We start from the raw sequence: 25663 nt of genomic DNA, 5'->3' as shown, positions 1-25663 counted from the left end.
GAGAAATCTGGGGAAGGTAAACAGGAAGGGTGTGCGAAAGCACAGGATGGCTGGCCCCCAACCCCCCATTGCACTTCCTGGCTGAAGGGCCAAGAAACGGAGATCAGCACCGCTGGTACGGACTGTAAAGTCTAATGCCGTATCCTTTACCTTTTTTTTTAATGAGGACCTAGCAACCAGCCGTAGCAACCAGATCCTATATGAAGTTGTATTTTCAATGTATTTTATACTAGTAGGAAATTGGAATTTAGAGAGAGAACAGTTTTAATATACCCCTTATAATAATGTAAAATAATGATCAGTATAACATAATATAAAATAATGACGTGAAAAATAACGGTGTCAATTCCTATTCATGTACCATCCCTATATAAAATAATAATAATAAAATAATGATGTGAAAAAGAGAGTTTTCTTTACAGTTGACCACTCCGAGGAAGACGAATATGTATTTGGAGCTCAGTACCGCCTTCGAAGCTACACTTTCACAAATCCGAGCCCGATCAGCAGATGGTACTCTTGCGATTCGTTCTTCAGGAAAAGGAGTAAGAGAAGTCTTTTAAAATAGGCTGATATAGTCATATATGTGTATGTGCTTAGCCCAGGCTGCCACGTGGTAGTTTGTTTTTATTTGTTATTTTTATAGCTTCAATGATTTGCGGGTCTTTGTGCCTGATATATTATTGAAAATGTAAGTTAAAACTAGACCTAATCAGAAATTAGGTGTTATTTTCCCGAGTTAGAATCATTATATAATTCTATAAAATTATTATAAAATTCTACGCTTTAGTTTTGCTGTGAAAAAGTTAGCTTACAATAACTTCCAAAATGCAATTTTAAAGGCCAAGTCAATTAGGGACGACCCTTAAACCTTATTCCGCGGCCCTATCCAAAATATCTGGATTTTAAGTTTTTCCCGTTATATCATATTTTTCTCACACAATTTGCCTATTCTTTCTTTTCAGTGAAGTTTTCACTCAAATTTTACCTCCCCTCCTAAGAAGCTTTTTGTGTTCGTACATGATCAGTTATGTACACAAGAGTCTAATGAACCCTTCGTTAATAAAAAAATACTACAATATATTGTGATTTACTTCATTTTTTATATAATCAGTTTAAAATAAATTCATAGATATAATACATTTTTGATATCAGGAGCATTCCCAAAACGTTACGTCTTGTTTTGTGATGTAAATATGAACTAAAAAGGGATAAAATACAATTTATCTTCCTGCGACCCAAGATTTAGATTAAAGGATCTTCGGATTATGACATTCTTTTGTTCATCAGTATTTTTGTTTTCAAATTAAATTAAAATTTATCAAGAGTTGTAGAGCCTTTTCGAACTAGGTCCTGGTCCTTATCATGGTAATAGCTAGGCCTACATCCAAGGGGCTCGCGCCACCTTCCGAAATATCTGGTGGGTCATTTCATATATTTTAGGAATAGTTCTCAACTTTTATCAAACTTGTGGGTCCTTAAAACCGATGTATTGCTCATTCGCCGTAATAGTTTTAAAGCTTGAATTATTAAATGACCTTATTTTTGCTCGATTGTGTTTAATATGGCTTCTTTACTTTCCCTTTAAAAAAACCTATAAAAAGTGGCACAATAGACAATTTCCCGGATTTGGTAATTTAAATTTACGTTAATCTTCAAAAACAAAGGTGAAAATGATGTTATTTTTTTAGAAAATTTGTATGAGAAGACTGAAAATGTTTGTTGTTAGTTTTGGCTTATAGTTTTACGAAAAATAAATGCTTCTCTGTATTTTTGATAATTGTTACCAGAGTATTCATATTTTGAATCCTCGTTTAATTCTCTTATCTCGAAAACACCCACTAAAATGAGAATTTATATAGGTGTCCACAATAATTACTTTATTTTACAGAAAACCCACTTGATGAAAATGATGATTATAGTCACTGTCCTTCTCCTACCTCTTCTAGTGGTGTTGAAAGCTCGTCTATTCGAGACACTCACCATGATGCTCTAAATTCCAGCTTGGACAATCAAAGCCTAGGTAAGACATTTTGTTTTCTTTGTATTTTCGTACCATGATTACTCAAATTAAAAGATATCAAATTAATATATATATATATATAAATAAGTTGTCTGTCTGTCTGTCTGTCCGCATATGATGTCTGAATTATTTCATCATATACCAATTCAAAAACGAAAGTATTCAAGCCGATGTAGCTGAGTTGGTAACGCGTTATGTTCCAGGTTCTAGGTTCGAGAGGTTCCAGGTTCGAACCTTGACTTCAGTATTAATATAAAAGAAGAAAAAGAAACTAAAAAAAGGTAAAAACTACAAAAAAAACTAAAAAGAAAAAAAACTAAAAAAAAAAACTAAAAAAGCTAAAAAAAGGTAAAAAAAGAAAAAAAAAACTAAAAAAACTAAAAAAGGTAAAAACTACAAAAAAAACTAAAAAGAAAAAAAAACAAAAACTAATAAAAAGACTAAAAAAAGCTAAAAAACTAAAAAACTAAAAAAAGGTAAAAAACTAAAAACTAAAAAAGAAATAAAACTATAAAGGAAAAAAACTGAAAAATAAAGGAGAAAAAGAAAACTAAAAAAATAAAAATAAAAAAACTAAAAAAGGTAAAACTACAAAAAAAACTAAAAGAAAAAAGAAAAAAAACTAAAAAAGCTAAAAAAGCTAAAAAAGCTAAAAAAAAGGTAAAAACCAAAAAAAAAAAAGAAAAAAGGAAAAAAACAAAATTTATTTCAAACCTAAAAAAGAAAAAAAAAACTAAAAAAGGAAAAAAAATGAAAAATAAAGGGGAAAAAGAAAACTAAAAAAAAGAAAAATAAAAATAAAAAAAAAGAAAAAAAGGTAAAAACTACAAAAAAAACTAAAAAGAAAAAAGAAAAAAACTAAAAAAGCTAAAAAAGGTAAAAACCAAAAAAAAAAAAATAAAAAGAAAAAAAGGAAAAAAAACGAAAAATTTATTTCATCATATACCAATTCAAAAACGAATGTATATAAAGACCGGGACACCGGGACGCAAATGACGACCGGGACACCGGGACACAGGGAATATAAATGACGACCGGGACACTCAAAGAGAAATTACAGACTGGGACACCGGGACACAAATGACGACCAGGACACTGATAATATAAATGACCGGGACACAGGGACACAACTACAACGGGGACGCCATGGGGCACAGGGGGATATATAAACGACGACGGGGACACAGAGAATTTTCGATTAGCAATCACCATCAACAAAGCTCAAGGGCATTCATTAGAATCATGAGGTATAGATCTGAATACGGATTGTTTTTCCCATGGACAATTATATGTTGCATGTTCAAGAGTCGGTAAACCTGACAATCTATTTATATGCACAGACAATGGGACTGCGAAGAATGTTGTATATTCGCAAGTTTTACGTAGTTAAAAACATATATATATATATATATATATATATATATATATATATATATATATATATATATATATATATATATATATATATATATATCTGTCTATATTCACAGGTGGGACACAGGGACACAACTACAATGGCGCGTAACTAATATTGGCGCGTAACGACTTACGCGCGGGGGGGCTTGGGGGGTGGGGGCGAAGCGACCCTACCAACTAGGTGTTGGGGTGGTGCGTTAGTTAAAAACATATATATATATCTATCTATATTCACAGGTGGACACAGGGACACAACTACAATGGCGCGTAACGACTTACGCGCGCGGGGGGGCTTGGGGGGGGCGCGAAGTGCCCCCACTAGCTAGTATATATATATATATATATATATATATATATATATACCACTCACTTATTTTTACGCTGTGTAAAGCTTGATAACAAATCGGTTTCAGCATAGATGGGAAATATATAATTAGGGTTATAAATTTGCACATAAGGGGGGGGGGATAAAGTATTTGGACAGCTCTTACTTCATTATATGCAGAATAATTGTACCTAACTCATTTTGCATGCAGACCCGCTATACTCTATTCCCTCCCCCCTGATGTGCTAATATGTAGCCCAAGTTTGTTTCCATAGTAACGATGAAACTAACAAAGAAACCGGTTTGTTCTCGAGTTTTACACATCGTTAACTTGAATGAGTGGTGTATAATACACAAATACAGGTATTTTACATGGAGAGAGAACCGGATTTCGAACATGGAGAGAACTGGATTAGTTAAAAACGATCAGAAATTAAATAAAAAAAAAAAACAAGTTTTTTCAACTGAAAGTAAGGAGAAACATCAAAACTTGAAACGAACAGAATCATTGAACGAACAGAATCTCATACAGAATTTGTATGAAAGGAGTTATCCCTTCCGCCTTGCTATTTACGCTAAAGTTCTGACTTTTTGTCGTAATCCTTTAAGAACGATTCCTGAAACGCAACGGCCGTTTAATTAGAATAATAAACTTTGTTTTAAAATTCTAAAAAAGCTTTAGTGTAAAGAGCGAGGTCTTGAGGAGGAGGCAACCCCTTTCACATACGTAATAATTTCTATATATATATATATATATATATATATATATATATATATATATATATATATATATATATATATATATATATATATATATATATATATATATATATATATATATATATATATATATATATATATATATATATATATATATATATAGATATATATATATATATATATATATATATATATATATATATATATATATATATATATATATATATATATATATATTGAAAGTGGTTGTAAAAATAAAATAGGAATCCAGAAAAGCTCAATTGTTTTAAAAGTGAAAAAATCAGCAGTGAAACTGGAGTCGAATCTTCGATACCCAGGTCAGGCCTCAGCCGACCCTAGTTGAGGCACTAGCTTTCTAATTCTGATACCCCAGAAATTTGAAGGTGTCTAAAAATGGGAACCTGATGAGTAAGATAGCTGCTAAATCTTGCCTAGGTTGTGAAGATATTAATAAGAGAATGCTAGTTGTTCATTTAATGAGTAAAAATTGTAAAATTTTTCTTATCAAGCGTAGTATTATACGCGCTTTTAGAAAAAAGTGATGTAGATAGCAGTGACTCACGTGAATTTTAATTCCAGCTACAGGAACAAATAGACAGGATCCCATATAGAAATATGGTATTTTATAAGGGGATTTCAATAGCCAGTCTGGTAGAAATATGGATTGATGGTATCTTAGCCTAGGTAAATTTGGTGCAGGAAAAGAAAATAGAAACGGTTATAGACTACTGCAATTTTATTAGTATACCACTCTTGTTAAAACCAATATAGTATTTGGTCATAAAATGGTCCATAAGTTAAGATGGTACTAACATGATGGTAAGACTATCAAACTTATTGATTATATTGTTCTTAACTGAAGACGGGCAGGATTGATAAGATAGTAGCGTATATAGGAGTGCTGTTATGGATGCTAAAAGTAAAACATTGCCGTCTAGGGGTATTTTTTGGCGGTTTGGGGGGTTAATCCAAAGCTGAATTTAAGGAAGGGAACTATCTTCCGAGAAGCTACGACGTAGGTAGACTGCGTAAAGATCGAGGTGTTGAGGAGAGAACTGCCGCTTTCATATACGGAGTAATTTCTGTTCGTTTTAAGTTTTAATGTCGCTCCTTACTTCCAGTTAAAAAAACTAGTTTTTTATTTATTTAATTAATTTTAAGAAGACTAGGTCTTTAAGACTGGGAGTAAGTGAATGTGAAGAGGTAATGTTCGATAACGAAAAAATCGATCAAGTGGATAGGTTCTCTTACCTAGGTAGTATTATTAGTAAAGATGGTGGATGCAGTGAAGAAATTAAAATAGAATGACCAAGGCCCAGAGCGTTGTTTCCCAGTTGAAAAATTTGGAAGAACAGGAAGATGAGTCTGCAAACTAATAGACTAGAATATTAGAAGCTACAGTGCTGACAGTGGCCAATCATGGCTCTGAAATGTGGTTGCTCTGAACGACGGAGGACGGATTCTTTGGGTACCCCTCTGACTAACCGTATTTCAAACAGTAAGTTGTACGAAAAATATGGTTCAATACCACTTTCTCGGGCTAGTATTAGAGGAAGGTTTGGATGGCTAGGACACGTTCTGAGACAGAAGGTTGACAAATTGCCATTGATCTTTTGGCCACGTTTTGCCAACGTTTTGGCTGACGATCTAGGGTCAGACAAACAGCAGATCGTCTCCTAATGGGGTGGGAGGAGGTCGAAAGGAAGGATCAAATTGGAACTTCTTGGTAAAGTATTAAGAGGGAGAATTTAAATAGACTTGAATGGACGAGGAGTGTGTGTTGTTGTGTTGGCCTCAGGTGACCTGATGCTTTAGTGACTTGCTGGTAGTAGTAGCAGTAAAATAGTGGTGCCGATAACTAATTTTGCTGCTCAGGGAATCAGTAACATAACTTAAGACCATGGTAGCATACATCTGTATACAGGGTATCAGTTGGGTCATTACTTGCTAAATACATGACACTCGTAACACATAGGCTGATAGTATGCACAGAAGTAAATAGGGGACAACTGTATGTTTATGTATTGCCTCTCCCCCTACCAAGAACAAAAATTGAAGCGATTAGAATCGGACTTTTTTTTTTTTTTTTTTTTTTTTTTTTTTTTTTTTTTTTTTTTTTTTTTTTTTTTTTTTTTTTTTTTTTTTTAATAGAAAGTGTTGATAGCTGTTCAAACTTGTATTCAGGGTGTACTCCAACATCATCTATTTTATTTATTGGTTTTCTAAGGCTACTGGAATTAGCAGGTGGCTGTCCCAAATTTAGATATATTTGGGATCTGAATTAAATAAGCTACCTCTAGCTTATATTTAAAGGAGCACCAACCCGGGTACTAAAGGCTCGATTTTAGCAGAGGCCAGAAATATATATAAAAATACAGAAGAAGAAATTGCTCTCTTCTTTGATACCAGAACAACTACGTGAATTAGAGTGTATCCTTTACATGATTACCCTACAGCAAGGAAACAAAGGCTGCAAACCAAACAACCGAGGGTAGCTTGAAATAGCCAGAACAGCCAAGGGTAGGCATGTCGTGACTAGTAAGTTTCGAGCAAAATAGAATAAAAATAGTTAAAGACGAAACGAAAATATTGTAATAAATGAATCTGAAAGTAGAGTATAAACGTAAAAATGCTCAAACCAAATAACAGGAATAAACGACTACATAATTTCCACTCTTACTCATCAGAGGGATACCACCAGTCAATATGGCTTTGCCACTTTGAATCTCATTCCCAGAATTTTTGGCTAGGGTAGTCCAAGTAATTCACCTTTCTTTTTTACACGCATCGTATATATAATTATAAAAATCTTAAATGATAAAGTGCTATATTAAGACTTGCACAATTTACAGAATCGAAAAAGAGTACGGCTTGTGTTGACCATGTAGAAGCTGGAAATGTTTTATTTAAATTAATTGCGTCATTAAATGTCCAACGCAACCAATGTGCAGTAATATGTTGAGTAGACAAGTAGCTATATCTTAATTTTAGGTGGCCATCCGTTCAGAGCTTTTTGTTCATTTGTTGTATTTCGTGTTTATTTGTTTTAATAGATTTTTCCCCCTTTTTTCACTTATTAGGACCAATTTTTCTAGAATCTTCAAGACCCTAAACGTCAGTAAGAAGTAACGAGAAGGGATTGTGAACACCTTCTTAGAGCTGTGAGCTACACGACCATTGCCGGTTTTTTTTCCTTCGGTTTTTTGTCGAAAATATCTCTGATAATTAGAGATTTGGTGTATACAAAAAACAAACGTAATCGAAAAGAAAGACAAGCTAACTTTAATTGAATCAAGGTTGAAATAATGATAATGTCAGCAGTAGTAACCTAGGCACTAATATTGAAGTTCTGACAAAAAAAAAAGAAAGAAGAAAACGATTAAAACAATTTGAAAGAGGTTTCAGTCTGTCATGGTTCGCAAGTTTCAGTCTGTCATGGCACGGAAGAACAAATATAATCGGACCTACATACAAGAAAAGAATAACCAATACGTCGGAAATTATTTTGTCTGCTTTCCTCACAGATTTTTTCTGACGGAAAACTTTTCGGTACTTGTATATTATCCAGAACACACTCAATAATTGAGGTTAGGTTAACCTAACCTGGTATTCTACTGTCATCAAACCACGTATTTACACGCAAATTGACTTTTTTCAAACATGGCCTATTGTTACACTTTCAAAAATTTTCCTTCTCGTAAGAATATAAAGTCATGTTGTGTCCATTGACTCACTGTTTTGTTGTGGGCAACAACCCCTTATCCTGGAAAAATATAATTGCCTCTTTTTCAGTCTTCGGCAAATCCCAAATCTTCATTTCAAAATCCATGTTCAGACATTATCTTCTATCAATATGCGTAGCAAACTAAATGGATTTTGTCTTTGTGGCTATGAAACCGGATTTTCTCATAAAATGTACCTGCATCGTAGTTTATTTCACGAAAGAACCTAACTTCACTTATTGAGTGTGTTCTGAATAATACAGAAGTACCAACTTTTCTCCCGTTCTCTGAACGGGAGAAAAGTTTGTTCAAGTCTGAAGCTAGTCGTGTCTTCTGTTTTAGCCTCAAAAATAGTATTAAATTGCTGGCTCTGATATTGAAAATAAGAAGAAAATTCAATGTTCCTCGTCATTTAAATATAAAAATAATTGTTTATAGTTTTTTTTTCTTATTAATGTCACAATGACAGTTCTGTAGCTGTTTCGCATGGAAAGCTGTTGAAAGTCTATGGATGAAACTTTCAGCAATCAGACTTAGGAATCTGCAGTCCAAGAAGACAAGAAGCCAGAGCCAAGAAGACGAAAACACCTCAAGTCCCTCCCTCTTTGCCCCGAAAAACTTTTTAGAACTTATTGATGCAAAGGAAATAAAACTTTAGAAACAGATCCATAGCCTATGGATCTGAGAAGAAGCTCTGAAGTTCAAAATTTCCGCTCATCGCTGCCTGTCTTTTTGCATGAACGGGAAAAAACTTATAGAAATGAATTTATAGCTCATGGACTTGAGAAGGTTCTCCCAACCTGTTTTAGCAATTTAATCTCATTCAAATTTGAAGAATAAAACTACCTGGAGCCGAAATTAAGAATATACATCCCAAATCAGTGACAAGAAGACAAACATGCCTCCATTCCCCTTTTTTTTCCCCTTTGAAATTGACTTTCCATGCAATTAGAAATCGTTTGTGCAGGGGAAAGAAAACATTAGAACAGACCCGTAGCTAATGGATCTGAGAAGATATTCAAAAACCCAAATTTTATCTCACCACTGTTTCCCTACTTGCAGGAAAGGAAAAAAACCTATAGAAATGGATGTATAACTTATGGGTCTGAGAAAGTATTCTCAACGGGCTTCTAGTCATTACTTCTTTGTGTTTAAGCCCCGAAAGATTATGCGAAAATTGGTCCTAACCTTGAATAAAAATACAAATTTGACATAGAATCAGTCTCGAATATTAAGTCTCTAGCAAAGCCTAGCTTTGCTAAGGCCCTCATTCCAAGAAAGCCAAACTCTTTAAACAAAACTTGGTTAAACCGTTAAAAAAAAAAAAAAAAAAATGTAGCCTTTCAATATGGAATTTGGTTGAGATAAGAAGTTGAAAACATTTTCTAAAGTCGTGAGAGTTTCAGTCAGGTTCTTCAGCTTTTTGAGTTTGCACAAAGCTACAAAAAGCTGTTAACAGTGGTCACAAATGTTAGAGAAGAGGGGTGACAATCTTTTTCCTATTTTTTAAAATGACACCACAAAAATTTTTTGTGTTCTATGTTCTTTGTTGTTTTTCGTTTTTCTGTTGAAAATACTAAAATGAATTTTTTTCTCAAAATGTGGGGGGGGGGCAATTGCCTTCCCCCCATTGACACCCATGGTTCCCGACATGCACTTTTGCTTTAAGTTTACATTTATAATTGATCTTTTTTGTCATTCTAAAATAGATGGAAGAGTAATGTTGTAATTTATCACTACTTTTGTTAAGTTTCATGATTTTGAAGAGCCTTTTTTCTGTACAGATACAATTGAAAGTGCCAAAAGTGAGACAAGCTCAGTTATGCTTGGTGGAGTGCGAAGGGGCTGGCTTCCTGACAGTGCCGCTCTCCTCTGGCAGAGGATGCTCTGTTCGCTTGGGGATGTGAATGAGATTGAGAGTCCAGCCATGCATGCTTTAGTCTTCAAAAAGCTTCTAAGCCTAGCTGATGCTTTAGTCAAGGTGAGAACGAACTGTGTGTTGTTGATAAAGACAGTATGGAGTATTTTTTGTGAAACATTTTGTTTCACCATCATAATATTAGATAAGGGCTTAGAGCTTAAATCGGAGATAACATTTTAATACCCGGACTGCGAAGTTCTTCAGTTCGTCGTATGAGCACTTGATGTTCACTTTAAGCAAAATGACCGCGTATATGTTTTGTACAGATATTTTTTTCACCTAATTTCTCTGAAAAAAGGAATAAATATATGAATAAATTTGTAAAAAATAATTCGATAGCGCTGAGCGAAATATCCCTTGTGAAGTAACTATTATAACAACGAAATTATTACCTCATTTTTGTCAGCAAACTATTATTATTTTTTATTTTTATAGTTGCTGAATTTTTATGGTCATTGAATCAATTTTTTATTCAAGCTTTATGCTACATTCTTGTAGATGTTTAATTCATTTTGGATTACACATCTAAGGCACTAAATTTCTTAGTTTTAGTTATTAAATTCAGTTTATTTTGCGTGTTCTTGACTAAACACTGCAAGAAAAGATTGAATCCTATATTTGTTTTCGAAAATGAGTCACAAATTTAGAAAACTTCTCTAGTAAGCAAATAGATCAGCAAAAAGTAATTCGTTAGTATTGTAGTGAAATATGCGTTGTCAAGTAACTACTAAAACAAAGCAATATTACTTCATTCTCATCTGCAACGCTTTGGTAATTTGCATCTTAGATAAGTACTGAATTTTTGTGGGCACTGAATGAATTTCTTAGATTTTTGTCCCAGTTTTGTCCTAGAATTGTATAAATGCTTATTTATACAATCCTAAAATAAAAATAAAAACTATCGAAATCAGCAATTTTTTTTGTTTTATATTATAGAATTGATCTATAGGATTTTTAACATTTTAAAAACTGGTTTATTCTTGATTGAAACTCTTCTTTTGCCCGTTTTGAATTTACGTTGTTTTATTATGCATTAAAATATTTGTTGTCGTAGTAGGGAGTCGAGAGTGCGTGGGCCACAAACTGGGACTTGTCAACTCTTTTCAATTTTCTTTTTTTCAATCTTCCTCTTTTCAGTATGATTGTCAACCAAGGCCATATCCAGGGGACTTTTCGAGTTTGAACCCCCTCCCCCCACAAAATGTTTGTCCGACTTGTAAAAAAAAAAATACAAAAATGAATATAAATGAATTTTTGATGCGTTTTGTAGTGTTTAGGACCCCTCCCCCCAGAAAAATCCAGGATACGCCCTTGTTTACCACTATGATTTCTGTTGTGGTAATAGTGAGTCGACAGTGCCTGGGCCACAATCTGGGACTTGTCAACTCTTTTCAATCTTCCTCTTTTCAGTATGATTGTCAACTTAGGCCATATCCAAGGGTGTTTACTGAGTTTGACCCCCCCCCCCCCGAAATTTTTTTCCGACTCGTAAAAAAAAAAACAAAAATGCATATGAATGAATTTTCGATGTGTTTTGCAGTTTTTAGGCCCCTACCCCCGAAATCTTTGTCCTATTCGTACAAAAATGCATATAAATCAATTGTTGATCCGTTTTGCAGTTTTTAAGACCCCCCTCCCCCCAAAAAAATTCTGGATGCGCCATTGTTGAACACTGTGATTTCTGCAACTGAATCGTATGTGGTCTAGTAAATCAATTTTTTTACGGAGGCTTTGCGTCAAAGTTTCTGGCGTTGTTGCCTTTCTGTATTGATAGTCAGAAAAGAATTGGTATGTAAGAAAATATTGCGTCACCGTATTCATTATCATAGATATGCTTTTGTAAAATTTTAATGAAAATATTTTTTTTAGATACGAAATAACCAAGGTGTAAGCCTGGATAATTTAAGCACACCACCACTTCCAGAATTTATTCCACCTTTACACATATTCATTCCTTGGTGTTTGAAGTCATTTTCTTTACCTGACTCCTATGCATCTGGGAAACTACATGCCATGAGGCTTTTATGTTTTGTGTGTGTACGACAATGGGATATACCTTTTCGAAGCGAGTACCTGACTGCATTCTACCAAAGTTTGTTCAAAGGACTTACCTCTGGAAATCAGGTGAGACTGGATAAAATAAGGACGTTGCCTGGCCCCAAGGTCGCAAGTCTAAAATTTAAAGTTCATTAGGCCGTTTTCTTTTCAGGGGAGAGGACAAATAAAAAAGAAATAATTTTAAAAGTCATTTTAAGCTTTTAAAAACGATATTATTAATCACAACGCTTTGGAGAGATATCAATAATGCGTCAGAGGTCTCCTCAGGCACGTAGCAGGGTTTTTTTAAAAAAAGGGACACAGGTGAAATAACCTGCTATGGTTAGTGCCTAACTTCCTCACGTGTGCCGGATTTTATTCGGGGCTGTTTGTTAAGTTAGAGCACATTGAGTCTATTCAACGAAATTTATTTAATTATCTGTATTTCGTCTAGGCGGTCTCATCGAGCAGGTAGACAAGAATTTTCAAAAAAAGAAAAAAAGGTAAAATAATGTGCTATTGATTAGCGCCTAACTTGCTCACATGTGCCGGCATTCCATTCACGATTATTTATTTATTGAATTATAGCATATTCAATCTATTCAATTAAATTTATATAATTATCAATAACGCGCCTAGACAGTCTCATCGAGTAGGTAGACAGAAATTTAAAAAATGAAAAGGTAAAATCAATCTGCTATTGATTAACGCCTAACTTGCTCATGTGGGCCGGTATTTTATTCACGATTGTTTATTTATTGAATTAAAGCAAATGAGATCTATTCAGTTTAATGAATTTAATTATCAATAATACTTCTAGACGGTTTCATGTCACAAGTAGACAGGAATTTTCAAAAAAAAAAGGTGAAATAACCTGCTATGGTTAATGGCTAACTTCCTCATGTGTGCCGGCTATTTATTCACCATTATGTATTGAATAGGAGCACATGTCTATTCATATGAATTTATTTAAACATTAATAATACGTCTAAACGGTCATCGAACAAGTAGATTGGAATTTTCAAAAAAATGTTAAAATAAATTGCTGTTGATTAGTGCCCAATTAGCTCACATGTGCCGGCATTTTAGTCATGATTATTTATTGACTTAAAGCACCTTAAATCTATTCAGTTAAATTTATTTAATTATCAATAATTCATCTAGACTGTCTCATCGAGCAGCTAGAGAAGAATTTTCAAAAAAAGTAAAATAATGTGCTATTATTAACGCCTTACCTATTTACATATGCCGGCTTCATATTCACAATTATATTTATTAGATTAAAGCACATTGAATCTATTGAATTATCAACAGTACGTCGAAACGGTCTAATCGAGCAGGTAGACAGGATTTTTACCAAGAAAAACAGAAAAAAGTGAAATAATGTGCTATTATTTAACGCCTAACTTGCTCACGTGTGCTGGCTTTTTGTTCACGATTATTACTACTACTACTAATAATAACTCACTGCAGCACCAAGCCGCCTGAGGCCAACACAGCTACGCACGCTCCTCCGTATACAATAATACTTCTAAATCGTCTCATCGGGCGCGTAGACAAGATTTTTCAAAAAAAAGGAAAAACAATAGGTGAAATAGTGTACTATTGGTTAACGCCTAACTTGCTTACATATGCCGGATTTTTATTCACGATTATTTATTTGCTGAATTAAAGCTTTAAAATAAAAAGCAATTTTAAGTAGATCAAAAAAAAAAAAAAAAAAAAAAAAAAAAAAAAAAAAAAAAAAAAAAAAAGCTCAGGGCTTGTCGCAAAATTATGTATATTTTATCTGGAAAATCTATCTTGACATTCATTAGTTTCTCCCTGCATTCCTGGCAATAGAGTTTTGCGGGGACGGGGGAGGATGAGGTATTTGGTTGCTTGTGTGATATAGCGTCGACCACTCAAGTTGTTCATCCATTGACGCATTATAGAACCGGTTTGTTTCGTTAGTTTCTTTCAGCTTGGCGCGAGACAAGACAAAGAGAAATGACAGAATAGATGGTAAATATATATCTGGGCTATATATTTGCACATGGGGTGGAGTGGGGGGGGTAAAGTATTTGGACAGTGTGAAGTTAGAAAAGAAGTCTCTTTATAATATTCAGAGCAATTGTACCTAGCATATTATGCATGCAGACCCGCTATGCTTTATCCCTACCCCCTAATGTGCAAATATATAGCCCAGATTTTTTTTCTAAAAGATTATATTTTTATCATACTTAGGTATATTTCATTAGGATTGAGCGTCAAACAAGTTCTACTTAAATAAAGAATATTAGATCGGCGCTATATCATACAAGTACTGGTATTTGGTATCAGATGTTTTATTTTTATTGAGTTAATAAATTTTATTTAACAGGCGATGTTGGGTAACGAGAAGATTGATCAAGTGAATAGCTTACTTGTCTAGGTAGTCTTATTAGTAAAGATGGTGGAAGTAGTGAAGATGTAAAAAGTAGAATAGCCAAGACTAAGGTGTTTTTTGCAGCTGACAATAGTTTGAAAGGATAGGATGATAACCCTGCAAATCAAGATTAGAATATGGGAAGCTACAGTGATGACAGTGGTTAAGTATGGTTTCATAAGATCAAGCATGATTTATTAGATATTTTCCAAAGGAATTGTCTATGGATTGCTTTGCGCACCTGTCTGGCTCCGTATTTGGAAGAGTGAGGTCTTGGACGCTTGTTTACCCTGCAATTCCAAGCAACTTATTGATCAGCTAATATTTAATTAATTTTTTGTTAGCGCAACTATCTGAACTTGTGAATTGGGCCATTTAACTGACACTCTAGGAAGGGTGTACCTCCCTATTAGGCTTTTGACGTTTGTTTGCCTGTGATTCCAGGCATCTTAATGACTCTGTGTCAATTCTAAAACCTGATCAACCTGCGTGTGACTCTAGGCGGACGTGCCTTTCTGAAACCTAACACACAAGTGTTTGTCCTATAAGAGAGCATACTTATTCCCGCCCTATACCCGTGCCGTTCAACCAAACGCTTGGAAAACTATAAGTCTCCCGCTTTTGCCTGTGAGTCCAGGGTACTTGTCGGTCATATTTCATATGTCAATCCATTAACACGGTATTCCACCTGAGACTACAAGTGGCCAAGCCTATTAGGCTGATACGGGCAATAGACGTTTGTCTATTGAACATATCTTAAAATATCTAGACACAAAAATATCTAAGACTTATTGAAAACTAATATACGTATGTGCACATACACCAAAAGCTAGCTCTCAATAGAGACGCTGGAGAAACTTCCCTAAGTCCCATTTATGACAGAAGTTATTAATTCTGATCGCTTTCACATGCATTCACAAATTTTTTATTGCACAATCAAATAAAATATCTGATAATAATCTACCTGGCAAGCGATTAGCCTTTAAGAGTGGTGTAAGTAAGATGAATTATTGAAAACTAATATACGTATGTGCACATACACCAAAAGCTAGCTCTCAATAGAGACGCTGGAGAAACTTCCCTAAGTCCCATTTATGACAGAAGTTATTAATTCTGATGGCTTTTACATTCATTCACAAATTTTTTATTGCACAATCAAATAAAATATCTGATAATATTCTACCTGGAAAGCGATTAGCCTTTAAGAGTGGTGTAAGTAAGATGAATTTGTAAAATGTGAACAAATTTGGAATAATTTTTATTTTGGGATATAATTTGGAAAATATTTTGGGATTTTATTTTGGGATATAAACTTTTTCCATTATAATGTTTCTTGATTTCAGAAGATTATTAGGGCAATAGACGTTTCACATGCACCCTTTAGAAATTAAACTTTGTTGTCCAAGGTTACTTTTTGCTTCTAAAGTGGCCGAAGCCTTATTATACTGTCGTCAAGTCTCTCTCCTTCGATTCCGCAACCAATCCTTGGTGGAACGAATAATAGGTTTCTTAATGGCAGACTCTAACGAGTTGACTGTGAATAGTAGCAAAGAAAAAATTATTTGTGTCCAGATTTTAAAATGGTGTATGTTGTTAAAAATAGTAAAAAAATTTCAGACCAAACTACAACTTCTTAAAGAAAAACCGAAAAGGTATAAACTATTATTTTCTTTTTCTCTGAAAAGACAATATCAATATAGAACGAGCAGTAATTAGTTTAAAAAAAGCTTTTTCCATAAATATTTTAAGTTTATAATATATCCCAAAATTAATCCAATCATTTATCCCTTGTTCCCTTGGTCACTTGTTCCCCTGTGAGTCCTAGCAAATTCAGTACCCTGTTTTGCATACAAGTCTAGTGGACATTGTCAGTCATGAGACAACCCAAAATTAATCCTATCATTCATCCCTTAGCTCTATGACTATCTCCCAAAGTTCTGCCCTAGGATGGAATGGATGGATGGATGATAGACTTATCTATCAGCAAGTGAAATAACATCATTTTTATACAATTCAAAGAAAGGCTTTTGCCAGATTCTGCCTCTCATTCAGACTATCTGTCAGCTTTCTTCTTAGGCCCTTCTATCCAATTTTAATCCTACATTTAATTAAAAATCTCTAGCCTAGATTGAAATAATTTTTTTTCTTTATGTTCTTATCTTTTCAGTATCCTTATATACGACTTACGGTACATACTAGGCTCTTAATTCGTGCAAGTATGTACAAGTGAGTGCTTAGGGTCAAGCTGCCTCCCAAAATCATAATGTAACAGGCTCCTTTTGCTCATTTTTTTTTCAGTTGAAAAAAGTTGTTTTTATCTAATTTCTCATTGTTTTTATTTAATTTCTCATCGTTTTTTTTTAAATAATACTGGAAAAGATCCTCTCACGTAATTTTATCATTCTTGCATTGAAACTTACAACAACATGAAGTTTTAGTAGCTTTCAAGCACCCTTCTACAGCTTCTTTTGAAACTGGCATAGATAGAGTATTTTATTTCTTCTAGAGATAGAGGGGGGGGGGGCTCCAATTGGCCATAGTTTGATGCCAGAAGCTTGATTTTAATCAAGTTTTAGGATTGACACGGGACCGTTGAGTTGCCTAGAATCACAGACAAATAAGCGTCCATGGCCTATTGGGGGGCAAAGCATGCCTAGAGTGTAGGCAAGTGACCTAATTCACAATTTCTCATAGTTGATACTAAGATAGTTTCTTCTTCTTTTTCTTTTCTTGGTCTTTTTCCTTTTTTTGTTCCTTTCTTTTTCTTTTCTTAGTCTTTTTTGTTGATGAAGGCTCCTGGATATGAAGCCTAAACAAAAGTGTATACGTTTTTTCACTGTCTTTACTAGAGGTTTTTGCTTTTTTTTTTTTGAAATAGAAAAAGAATGTGATCTCTGAAATTATCTAGTAATTGTTAATAATTATTTTTTTAAGGATTTAATTTGTGAAGCTTAGTAATATGAATAGTACTGTCACCAAGCGTATAGTAAGTTACTCAATTCCCATACAACTTTCATTAGAGATTTTATTAACTGAAATCTATCCACGTCCTGTTAATCTGATTTAAGTTGTTTTGAATTAGAAAATTTTAGTCCTCAAATTTGTCCTTAAATTTGCCCAAATTTTAGCCCTTTCTTTACAATGGTAAAGAAAAAAAAAGACTAAGCTTCAGTTCTCAAAGGGATATACAGTATGCTTTACTAATAGGACTGGTGTTATTAGCGTATTAAGCATACAACATGCAAAAGATTAATCACATTTCCGTGATTAACCACAAAACAGTATTATGATAATAAAAAAAAGAGAAGGAAGAATAGATTAAAAGTTTCTTTTTAAACTAGAGTAAAAAATCGAGAAGAAAAATTGGGTGCGGTGCTGTAACCCTTCTGTACTCACATAACATTTCTTCATCATCATGCCATCTCTTGAATCAGTATACATCTCTTAATATTTTGATTAACCAAATTTTTGTAATTAACGCCATTCCTCCTTTTATTTTAATTGACAACATAAGAAAATTACATTTTTCTTGAAAAAATGTCCATAAGATATTCTTTTGGTAAATATAATTTCCAAAAATAGTAACCTGGCTGTTGCAGATCGATGCCAAAACATGGTATATAACGGTAAAATATACGGCTATTCCCTACTGGTGGTGCTGATCCCTGTTTTATGGTCTTTCAGCCACGAAGTGTATTGGGGTGTTGGGAGCCAGCCACCCTGTGCTTTTGCTCACCCTTCATTTTTACCTTCCCCAGATTTCTCCAGGTACCGGTTCAAAGCTGGATCGACTCTGGCTGAACTTACAGGGTCACGCCACTGACTCCCGCTCTTAACCACATAACTAGCGACACCAAGACTCGAACTCCTGTTCACGTCCGTGATAATCATAGACATGGGGTCGGGGTTGCCACTTGTAACACAAGAGTGCTATTTTAGCACTACCACAGTCAATTCTTTGACTGCAGGACTGAAAATCGGTGCGTAGTACGCCAATTTGGGCAATTGTAGCGTTTTTGAAACTGACTGTGGTGGCAACCCTGCATGTAGTACAATAAAAATGCCTCTGGCATGTGGAGAAATGCCTGTAACTAAAAAGATGACTGAAACCCTACCTCTTCGTATTTACTAATGACCATTGTTCCTATACAGAGTTTATATTTATACTGTTTTTTTTTTCCAGGAAACCCTTGCTGAGATTTTTAGAGCGTGCATACCTAGATTTTTTTCTCTCCAGCTAACTGGGTATAGTCTACTAGTTGAGTGTTTCTTAAATGCGGCCAGCACTGTTATATCTTCGTCAGATTACCAAAAAGTGAGTTTTTACATTTTAGTCTATCAATTCTGTTGAGCTTTTAGCATTCAGATTTTTTCATGCTTTCAAATTGATATTTGTTTGGTTAAGTCTTTTCAACTTAGTTTAGGGATTTATTTGTTTATGAAAGCCAATAAGGATCGGAAGCACCTTCAAAAAGAAATGCATATGTTTAATTCAAAGTAATTATTTTGATAACGTATAGGTGTTACCATAAATAACCAATGGAAGCAGGAGGGAATTTAAAATGTTTTGGCTTAAATTGGGAATTTTGGCAAATTTATGGAAAATAATCAATGTATGAAAGTAAGGTAAAAAAGGTAAAGGATACGGCATTAGACTTTACAGTCCCTACCGGCGGTGCTGATGTCCGTTTCTTGGCCCTTCAGCCAGGAAGTGCAATGGGGGGTTGGGGGCCAACCATCCTGTGCTTTCGCACACCCTTCCTGTATACCTTCCCCAGATTTCTCCAGGTACCCATTTAGAGCTGGGTCGACTTAGAGTTTGGTCGACTCTGACTAAGCTTACATAGTCACGCCACTGACCCCCGTCCCAAACCGAGCAACTGGGTATACCGGGATTCGAACCCGCATCCTCTCAGACATAGGATCCTGAATCCAGAGCACCAATCAACTCGGCCAGGACGGCTCCTGGTCGAGTGGATGAAAGTGTCTAGGTTTAAAAGTTTTAAGCCTATTATAGGAGAAAGACCTAGGATTAGTTAGTTGATAGTTATGAAATTAAAATCAGAATAGTGAAACATATCCTCTAAAGCCTGACAAACATCGCTAAAGTCTGCAAAGCCTGCATATAGGGCATAAACCCTAAAGTCTGTGAAGCAGTTAAAAATCTAATTATATAAACTTTAGTATAGTTTATGAAATACTAGAAAAAGCAAGGCGCTGCTGTTAAACGTTTTCCTGCTCTATGCCTTGTTTCGTTTGCTCTCATTCTATTAATAGCAGATATAGCAGGTGCAATGTGATATTCTATCTCGCACGATCTATACTCCCCAACGCTGTAATCAAGAAGAGGACAAACATCTCAAATTATTAGAAAATCTCAACCTCAACCTCATCTAACATAAATATGCACCTTTATATATAATATAATGTTTAATATATAATATATAAAATATATATTTAATATATAATAAAAATTTATATTTATATTATATATAATATATATACATATTTTCAATTCTATTTTCTTATATTTATATTTATGTTTATGTTTTTACATTTTCATTTTTAATATATATATATATATATATATATATATATATATATATATATATATATATATATATATATATATATATATATATACTAGCTGTTGGGGTGGCGCTTCGCGCCACCCCAACACTTACTTGGTAGGGGCGCTTCGCGCCCCCCCCCCAAGCCCCCCCGCGCGCGTAAGTCGTTACGCGCCATATTAGTTACGCGCCATTGTAGTTGTGTCCCTATGTCCCACCTGTGAATATAGATATATATATATATATATATATATATATATATATATATATATATATATATATATATAATATATATATATATATATATATATATATATATATATATATATATATATATATATATATATATATATATATATATATATATATATATATATATAATATATATATATATATATATATATATATATATATATATATATGTTTTTAACTACGTAAAACTTGCGAATTGTAGTTGTGTCCCTATGTCCCACCTGTGAATATAGATATATATATATATATATATATATATATATATATATATATATATATATATATATATATATATATATATATATATATATATATATATATATATATATATGTTTTTAACTACGTAAAACTTTCGAATATACAACATTCTTTGCTGTCCCATTGTCTGTGCATATAAATAGATTGTCAGGTTTACCGACTCTTGAACATGCAACATATAATGGTCAATGGGAAAACAATCCGTATTCAGATCTATACCTCATGATTCTAATGATTGCCCTTGAGCTTTGTTGATGGTGATTGCTAATCGACCATTCCCTGAGTCGCCATCGTCATTTATATATCCCCCTGTGCACCCCGGCGTCCCCTTTGTAGTTATGTCCCTGTGTCCCGGTCGTCATTTATATTCCCTGTGTCCCGGTCGTCATTTGTGTCCCGGTGTCCCAGTCTCTGATTTCTCTTTGAGTGTCCCGGGCGTCATTTATATTCCTTGTGTCCCGGTGTCCCGGTCGTCATTTATATCCCCCTGTGCCCCCCGGCGTCCCCGTTGTAGTTGTGTCATTTATATTCCCTGTGTCCCGGTCGTCATCCCGGTATACATTCGTTTTTGAATTGGTATATGATGAAATAAATTTTTAATTTTTTGCCTTTTTTTCCTTTTAGTTTTTTTTTTATTGGTTTTGACCTTTTTTTAGGTTTTTTAGTTTTTTTCTTTTTTTTTAGTTTTTTTTGAAGTTTTTATCTTTTTAGTTTTTTTATTTTTATTTATATTTTTTTAGTTTTCTTTTTCTCCTTTATTTTTCAGTTTTTTTCCTTTTTTTAGTTTTTTTTCTTTTTAGTTCTTTTAGTTTTTACCTTTTTTAGTTTTTTTTAGTTTTTTAGATGAAAATTTTTTTAGTTTTATTCTTTTTTTCTTTTCAGTTTTTTATTGGTTTTTACCTTTTTTTTAGCTTTTTTAGTTTTTTTTTCGTTTTTTCTTTTTACTTTTTTTTTTTAGTTTTTATCTTTTTTATTTTTTTTTATTTTTATTCTTAATTTTTTTTTTATTAGTTTTTAGTTTCTTTTGTAGTTTTTGCCTTTTTTAGTTTTTTCAGTTTTTTTTTTTTAGTTTTTAGATTTTTACCTTTTTTAGCCTAACCAGGATTTGAACCTGGGGCCTTCATTCTCCGTTCTGACACCCTCTCTCACCGAGTGACTACTCCAGCATGTTCATTTTGGTGTTTTAAATGGTATATTATTAACCAAATTAATGTGTTTTACAATATACTAAGCATCGTCATAACAAAAATGACGACAACTAATTTCATGACGTCAGTCAACACAGAAATTAAGTTCTGAAATTAAGTCATGAAATTAGTTGCCGTCATTTTTGCTTTGACGGTGACGTCATTCAAGTTATATAAGACATATGTTCACGTAGAAATCTATTAATGTTTAAGTTTACAATGACTGATGAAGATGCTCAAAGAGTCTATGCCAAAAAACTTGCTGCTGATAGAGAAAGTCAGAAAAGAAAGCGTGCCGAGGAATTTTTTTTATTATATTTTTTATTTTTTTTTAGTTTTGTTTTTCTCCTTTATTTTTCAGTTTTTTTCCTTTTTTTATTTTATTTTTTTTTTTTTTTTTAGTTTTTTGGCTTTTTTAGTTTTTTTATTAGTTTTTAGTTTTTTTTCTTTTTAGTTTTTTTTGTAGTTTTTACCTTTTTTTTTTTTAGTTTTTTTTGGCTTGAATACATTCGTTTTTGAATTGGTATATGATGAAATAATTCAGACGTCATATGCGGACAGACAGACAGACAGACATAACACACAAACTAAAAAATTACATATATATTGTGATTCCTCGGCACGCTTTCTGTTCTTACTTTCTCTATCAGCCGCAAGCCTGTTTTCTTGCTGTTCTTGTGATTCCTCAGCACGCTTTCTTTTCTTACTTTCTCTATCAGCCGCAAGTTTTTTGGCATAGACTCTTTGAGCAGCTTCCTCGGCTGTTGCCATTATAGGTTCTTCAGTCATTTTGTCCCCCCCCCCTCGGGCGTGTTGTCCAGGGCGCTTGTCCCTTTTTTCCCTTCCTCCATGGTGCAGAATATATATCTGTTCTACGAGTTGACTCTAGTTACACTGATTTTACCAAACCTGTTCGTGGTTACCTAACAATTATTTGTAATGAAAGAGGCAAATCTAGCTATCCATTTAAAATGCTTCAACACATACTATTTCTCCAAACTTTCCTTCGGAATTTGCACATCTGGTCTTCTAATTTATTTTTTTGTGATAATTGCTCAAAGTTTGACTTTACAAGCTTAAAAGCATAAAATCTAGGAAAATCCTTTTCCAACTCCTCATTTAAGATGACCTCATGCAAAAATATCTGATGACGTCATACTAAAAAGGAAAATTATTGTATTGAATATCCCTTTTTTATGTCATTACTATGAAAAGAGAACATGACGTCATCACCTCAGGGTGACCTCACTATCTCAGTTACCGCATAAAAGGATGTGTACAATCTAAATCATCTCATTTGGGAAAGTAATTTTACACAGTTATCTAGCAAGAATGAATTTTAGGAAGATAAAAAGAAGCATGAAAAACACATTCCAGGGCTATAGCTCTGTGGAAATATTAACAAGGGAAGCTACATGCAATGATAAAAGCTACCCAACGCTTGAAGTGATGGATGAAGTGGCCAGACTCACTCATGACAGTGTTAAACTGCACCAAATAATGGAAGTGATTCACAAGAGAATATTTGAATATAGAGACTATGTTTATTATTGGCGTCATGTTCATAAAGCCATAACATTACTCGATTACTTATTTACATATGGTAGCGAAAAAGTTCTTGAATTAAGCAATGAATGGTATGACAAAATAGCATGTCTTGTGCATTTTTGCGAACATGGAGTTTGCGACTCAAGTCAAGAATTGTTGACTAAATTAGATGAATGGAGAAGAAATGCATCAAAGAAGGCTCTGGGAAATTCCGCGTCTCGGATGAGTATGACCCAAAAAGTATCTGATGAGACTCTTGGAGCCTCTGGACGAGAAAAACCTGGGAGCGAAGGTCAGTCACTGGGACCACACGATAATATCACATGCCATAATAAATCTAATCTGTTTTGTCTCAACAGAAAACTTGTTATCCATCAATTCCAAGTCGTTGTTTAGATGACAAAAACTCTTTTGGGGATGACTTTAACCTTGCTACTATCATTTTGCCATCGTGCAGTGTTTCAGAGCCTATATCATTTGAAATGTCAGAGTCAACATTAAAACAAGATCAGCAGGAAAGTGCTTCAAACCCTGTGCAATTGGATCTTCACTACTATCACTGTGCTATAATTGAGTATTTCAAGGCCTAATCCGTTTATTTATTACTAAAGCGGGTAGAATTCGAATTGAGAAAATAATTTGTTTGCTCTGGAAGTCTTAAGCACTGATGTGCCTTAATATATTAAAATTCAGTGTTTATTATATGTTTTTCAGATGTCATTTGTAAGTTTGATTAAAATTGCTGAATAAACGGTATTGTAAACTTAACGTAGTTTGATTTATTTACGTTAAACTTGACGTAGTCTTTATTTTAGTTTCTTCATATTTTAGTTTTGATCATAATCTCATCGTCTAAAGAGTTATTTTTTATTGTTCATTAATTTTAAAAAAACGTTTTCCACAGAAGAAATTTTTCAAAGAAAAGTAAAAAGCTACATTAAACCCTTAGCCTTATAAATAACCTTAGCCTTAATAGCAGTAAAAACATAGTACCTGTAGCAATAGCTGTAGTAGTAGTAGCGTGCACATATTGCCGTTTCGTAAATTGTTTAGATAACCAGCATACACGGAGTCTGTTTTGATTAAAGTAAAACAGTTCAAAATAGGGATGAAACCTTTTTATTGACAGTGAACAGATATAAAATTTAACTGGATTTTTCGAACACATATACAGTGTTCATCATCAGCAGTAACACTTGATTTAGTTCAACTTTCCCCTCAATATGTCCTGAAAATTTTACCTTCATACCCTTAGCTTTAGTAGTAGTATAGGCAGTAATAATTGCAGTAGTAGTGGTAGCTGTTGCATTATTAGCAATAGTAGCGGTAGTAGTATACAGATATTACCTCTTGGTGAGTTGAGCCCCCCCCCCACTTTGTACCCTGGAAATTTTAACTTAATACGCTAAACCGTTCCAAAGATCTTGCTTGACCTTCAATGATTATTCACCTAGAGATTTTAGGCTGTCTTTTTCGGTTTATTAAATAAAAAACAAGTTTCTTTAACTGAAAGTAAGGAGCGACATTAAAACTTAAAACGGACAGAAATTCCTCCATATATGAAAGGGGCTGTTACCTCCTCAACAACCCGCTCCTTACGCTAAAGTTTGACTATTTCTCTCAACTCTACTTTTTAAAACAGTAAAAAACTTTAGTGTAAAGAGCGAAACGTTGAGGAGGGAATGCCCCTTTTATATACGGTATAAGGTATACACCGTATACCTTTCGTATCTAATTTCTGTTCATTTTAAGTTGTAATGTCGCTCCTTGCTTTCAGTTAAAAAAAACTTGTTTTTTTTATTTAATTTCTAAACGTTTTTAAATTAATATTTTTTTTTGATTTTGGCTTTTTTGATTTGCATATTAATTAATTTTTTGGCTAAATGGCTTTCTCATAGTTTTGATCGGACGATTTTGAGAAAAAAAAAGGACCAGGGGAATAGGCCTAGTTACCCACCAATTTTTTGATTACTTAAAAAGGCATCTAGAACTTTTAATTTTACGAACATTTTTAGTAGTAAAAATATAACTTCTAAATTTGTATGTTTTTATTACGTATATGACGGAGTTCTCCCCTCGTCAATGCCTCTCTCTTTACACTAAAGCTTAAATTTTGTCCCAATTCGTTAAGAATGACCCCTGAAAGGCCGTAGAATAAATAGTCGAAATTAATAAAATTACTTTAGAGTAAAGAGCAAGGTATAAGGAGGAGGTGATCCCCTCATATGCGTAATAATTTCTGTTCGTTTTAAGTTT

General features: G+C 33.6%; 1 protein-coding gene across 3 annotated transcripts in view; it reads left to right on the top strand.

Moving 5' to 3' along the window:
* The window catches only part of LOC136028884 (ral GTPase-activating protein subunit alpha-1-like), a gene marked incomplete at its 3' end in the record, with an annotated part of 109822 nt that overhangs the window by 64761 nt on the left and 19398 nt on the right, over positions 1-25663 (top strand). For all 3 annotated transcript variants that reach the window (XM_065706835.1, XM_065706836.1, XM_065706837.1), the window contains 5 exon segments: positions 423-545; positions 1892-2023; positions 10012-10208; positions 12018-12272; positions 18776-18907. In XM_065706835.1, the coding sequence (XP_065562907.1) occupies positions 423-545; positions 1892-2023; positions 10012-10208; positions 12018-12272; positions 18776-18907 (839 nt within the window).

This window comes from Artemia franciscana, chromosome 7 (assembly GCF_032884065.1).
Source record: "Artemia franciscana chromosome 7, ASM3288406v1, whole genome shotgun sequence".
In the NCBI taxonomy this organism is placed as follows: Eukaryota; Metazoa; Arthropoda; class Branchiopoda; order Anostraca; family Artemiidae; genus Artemia; species Artemia franciscana.
This window is presented reverse-complemented; position numbering and strand designations above follow the sequence as displayed.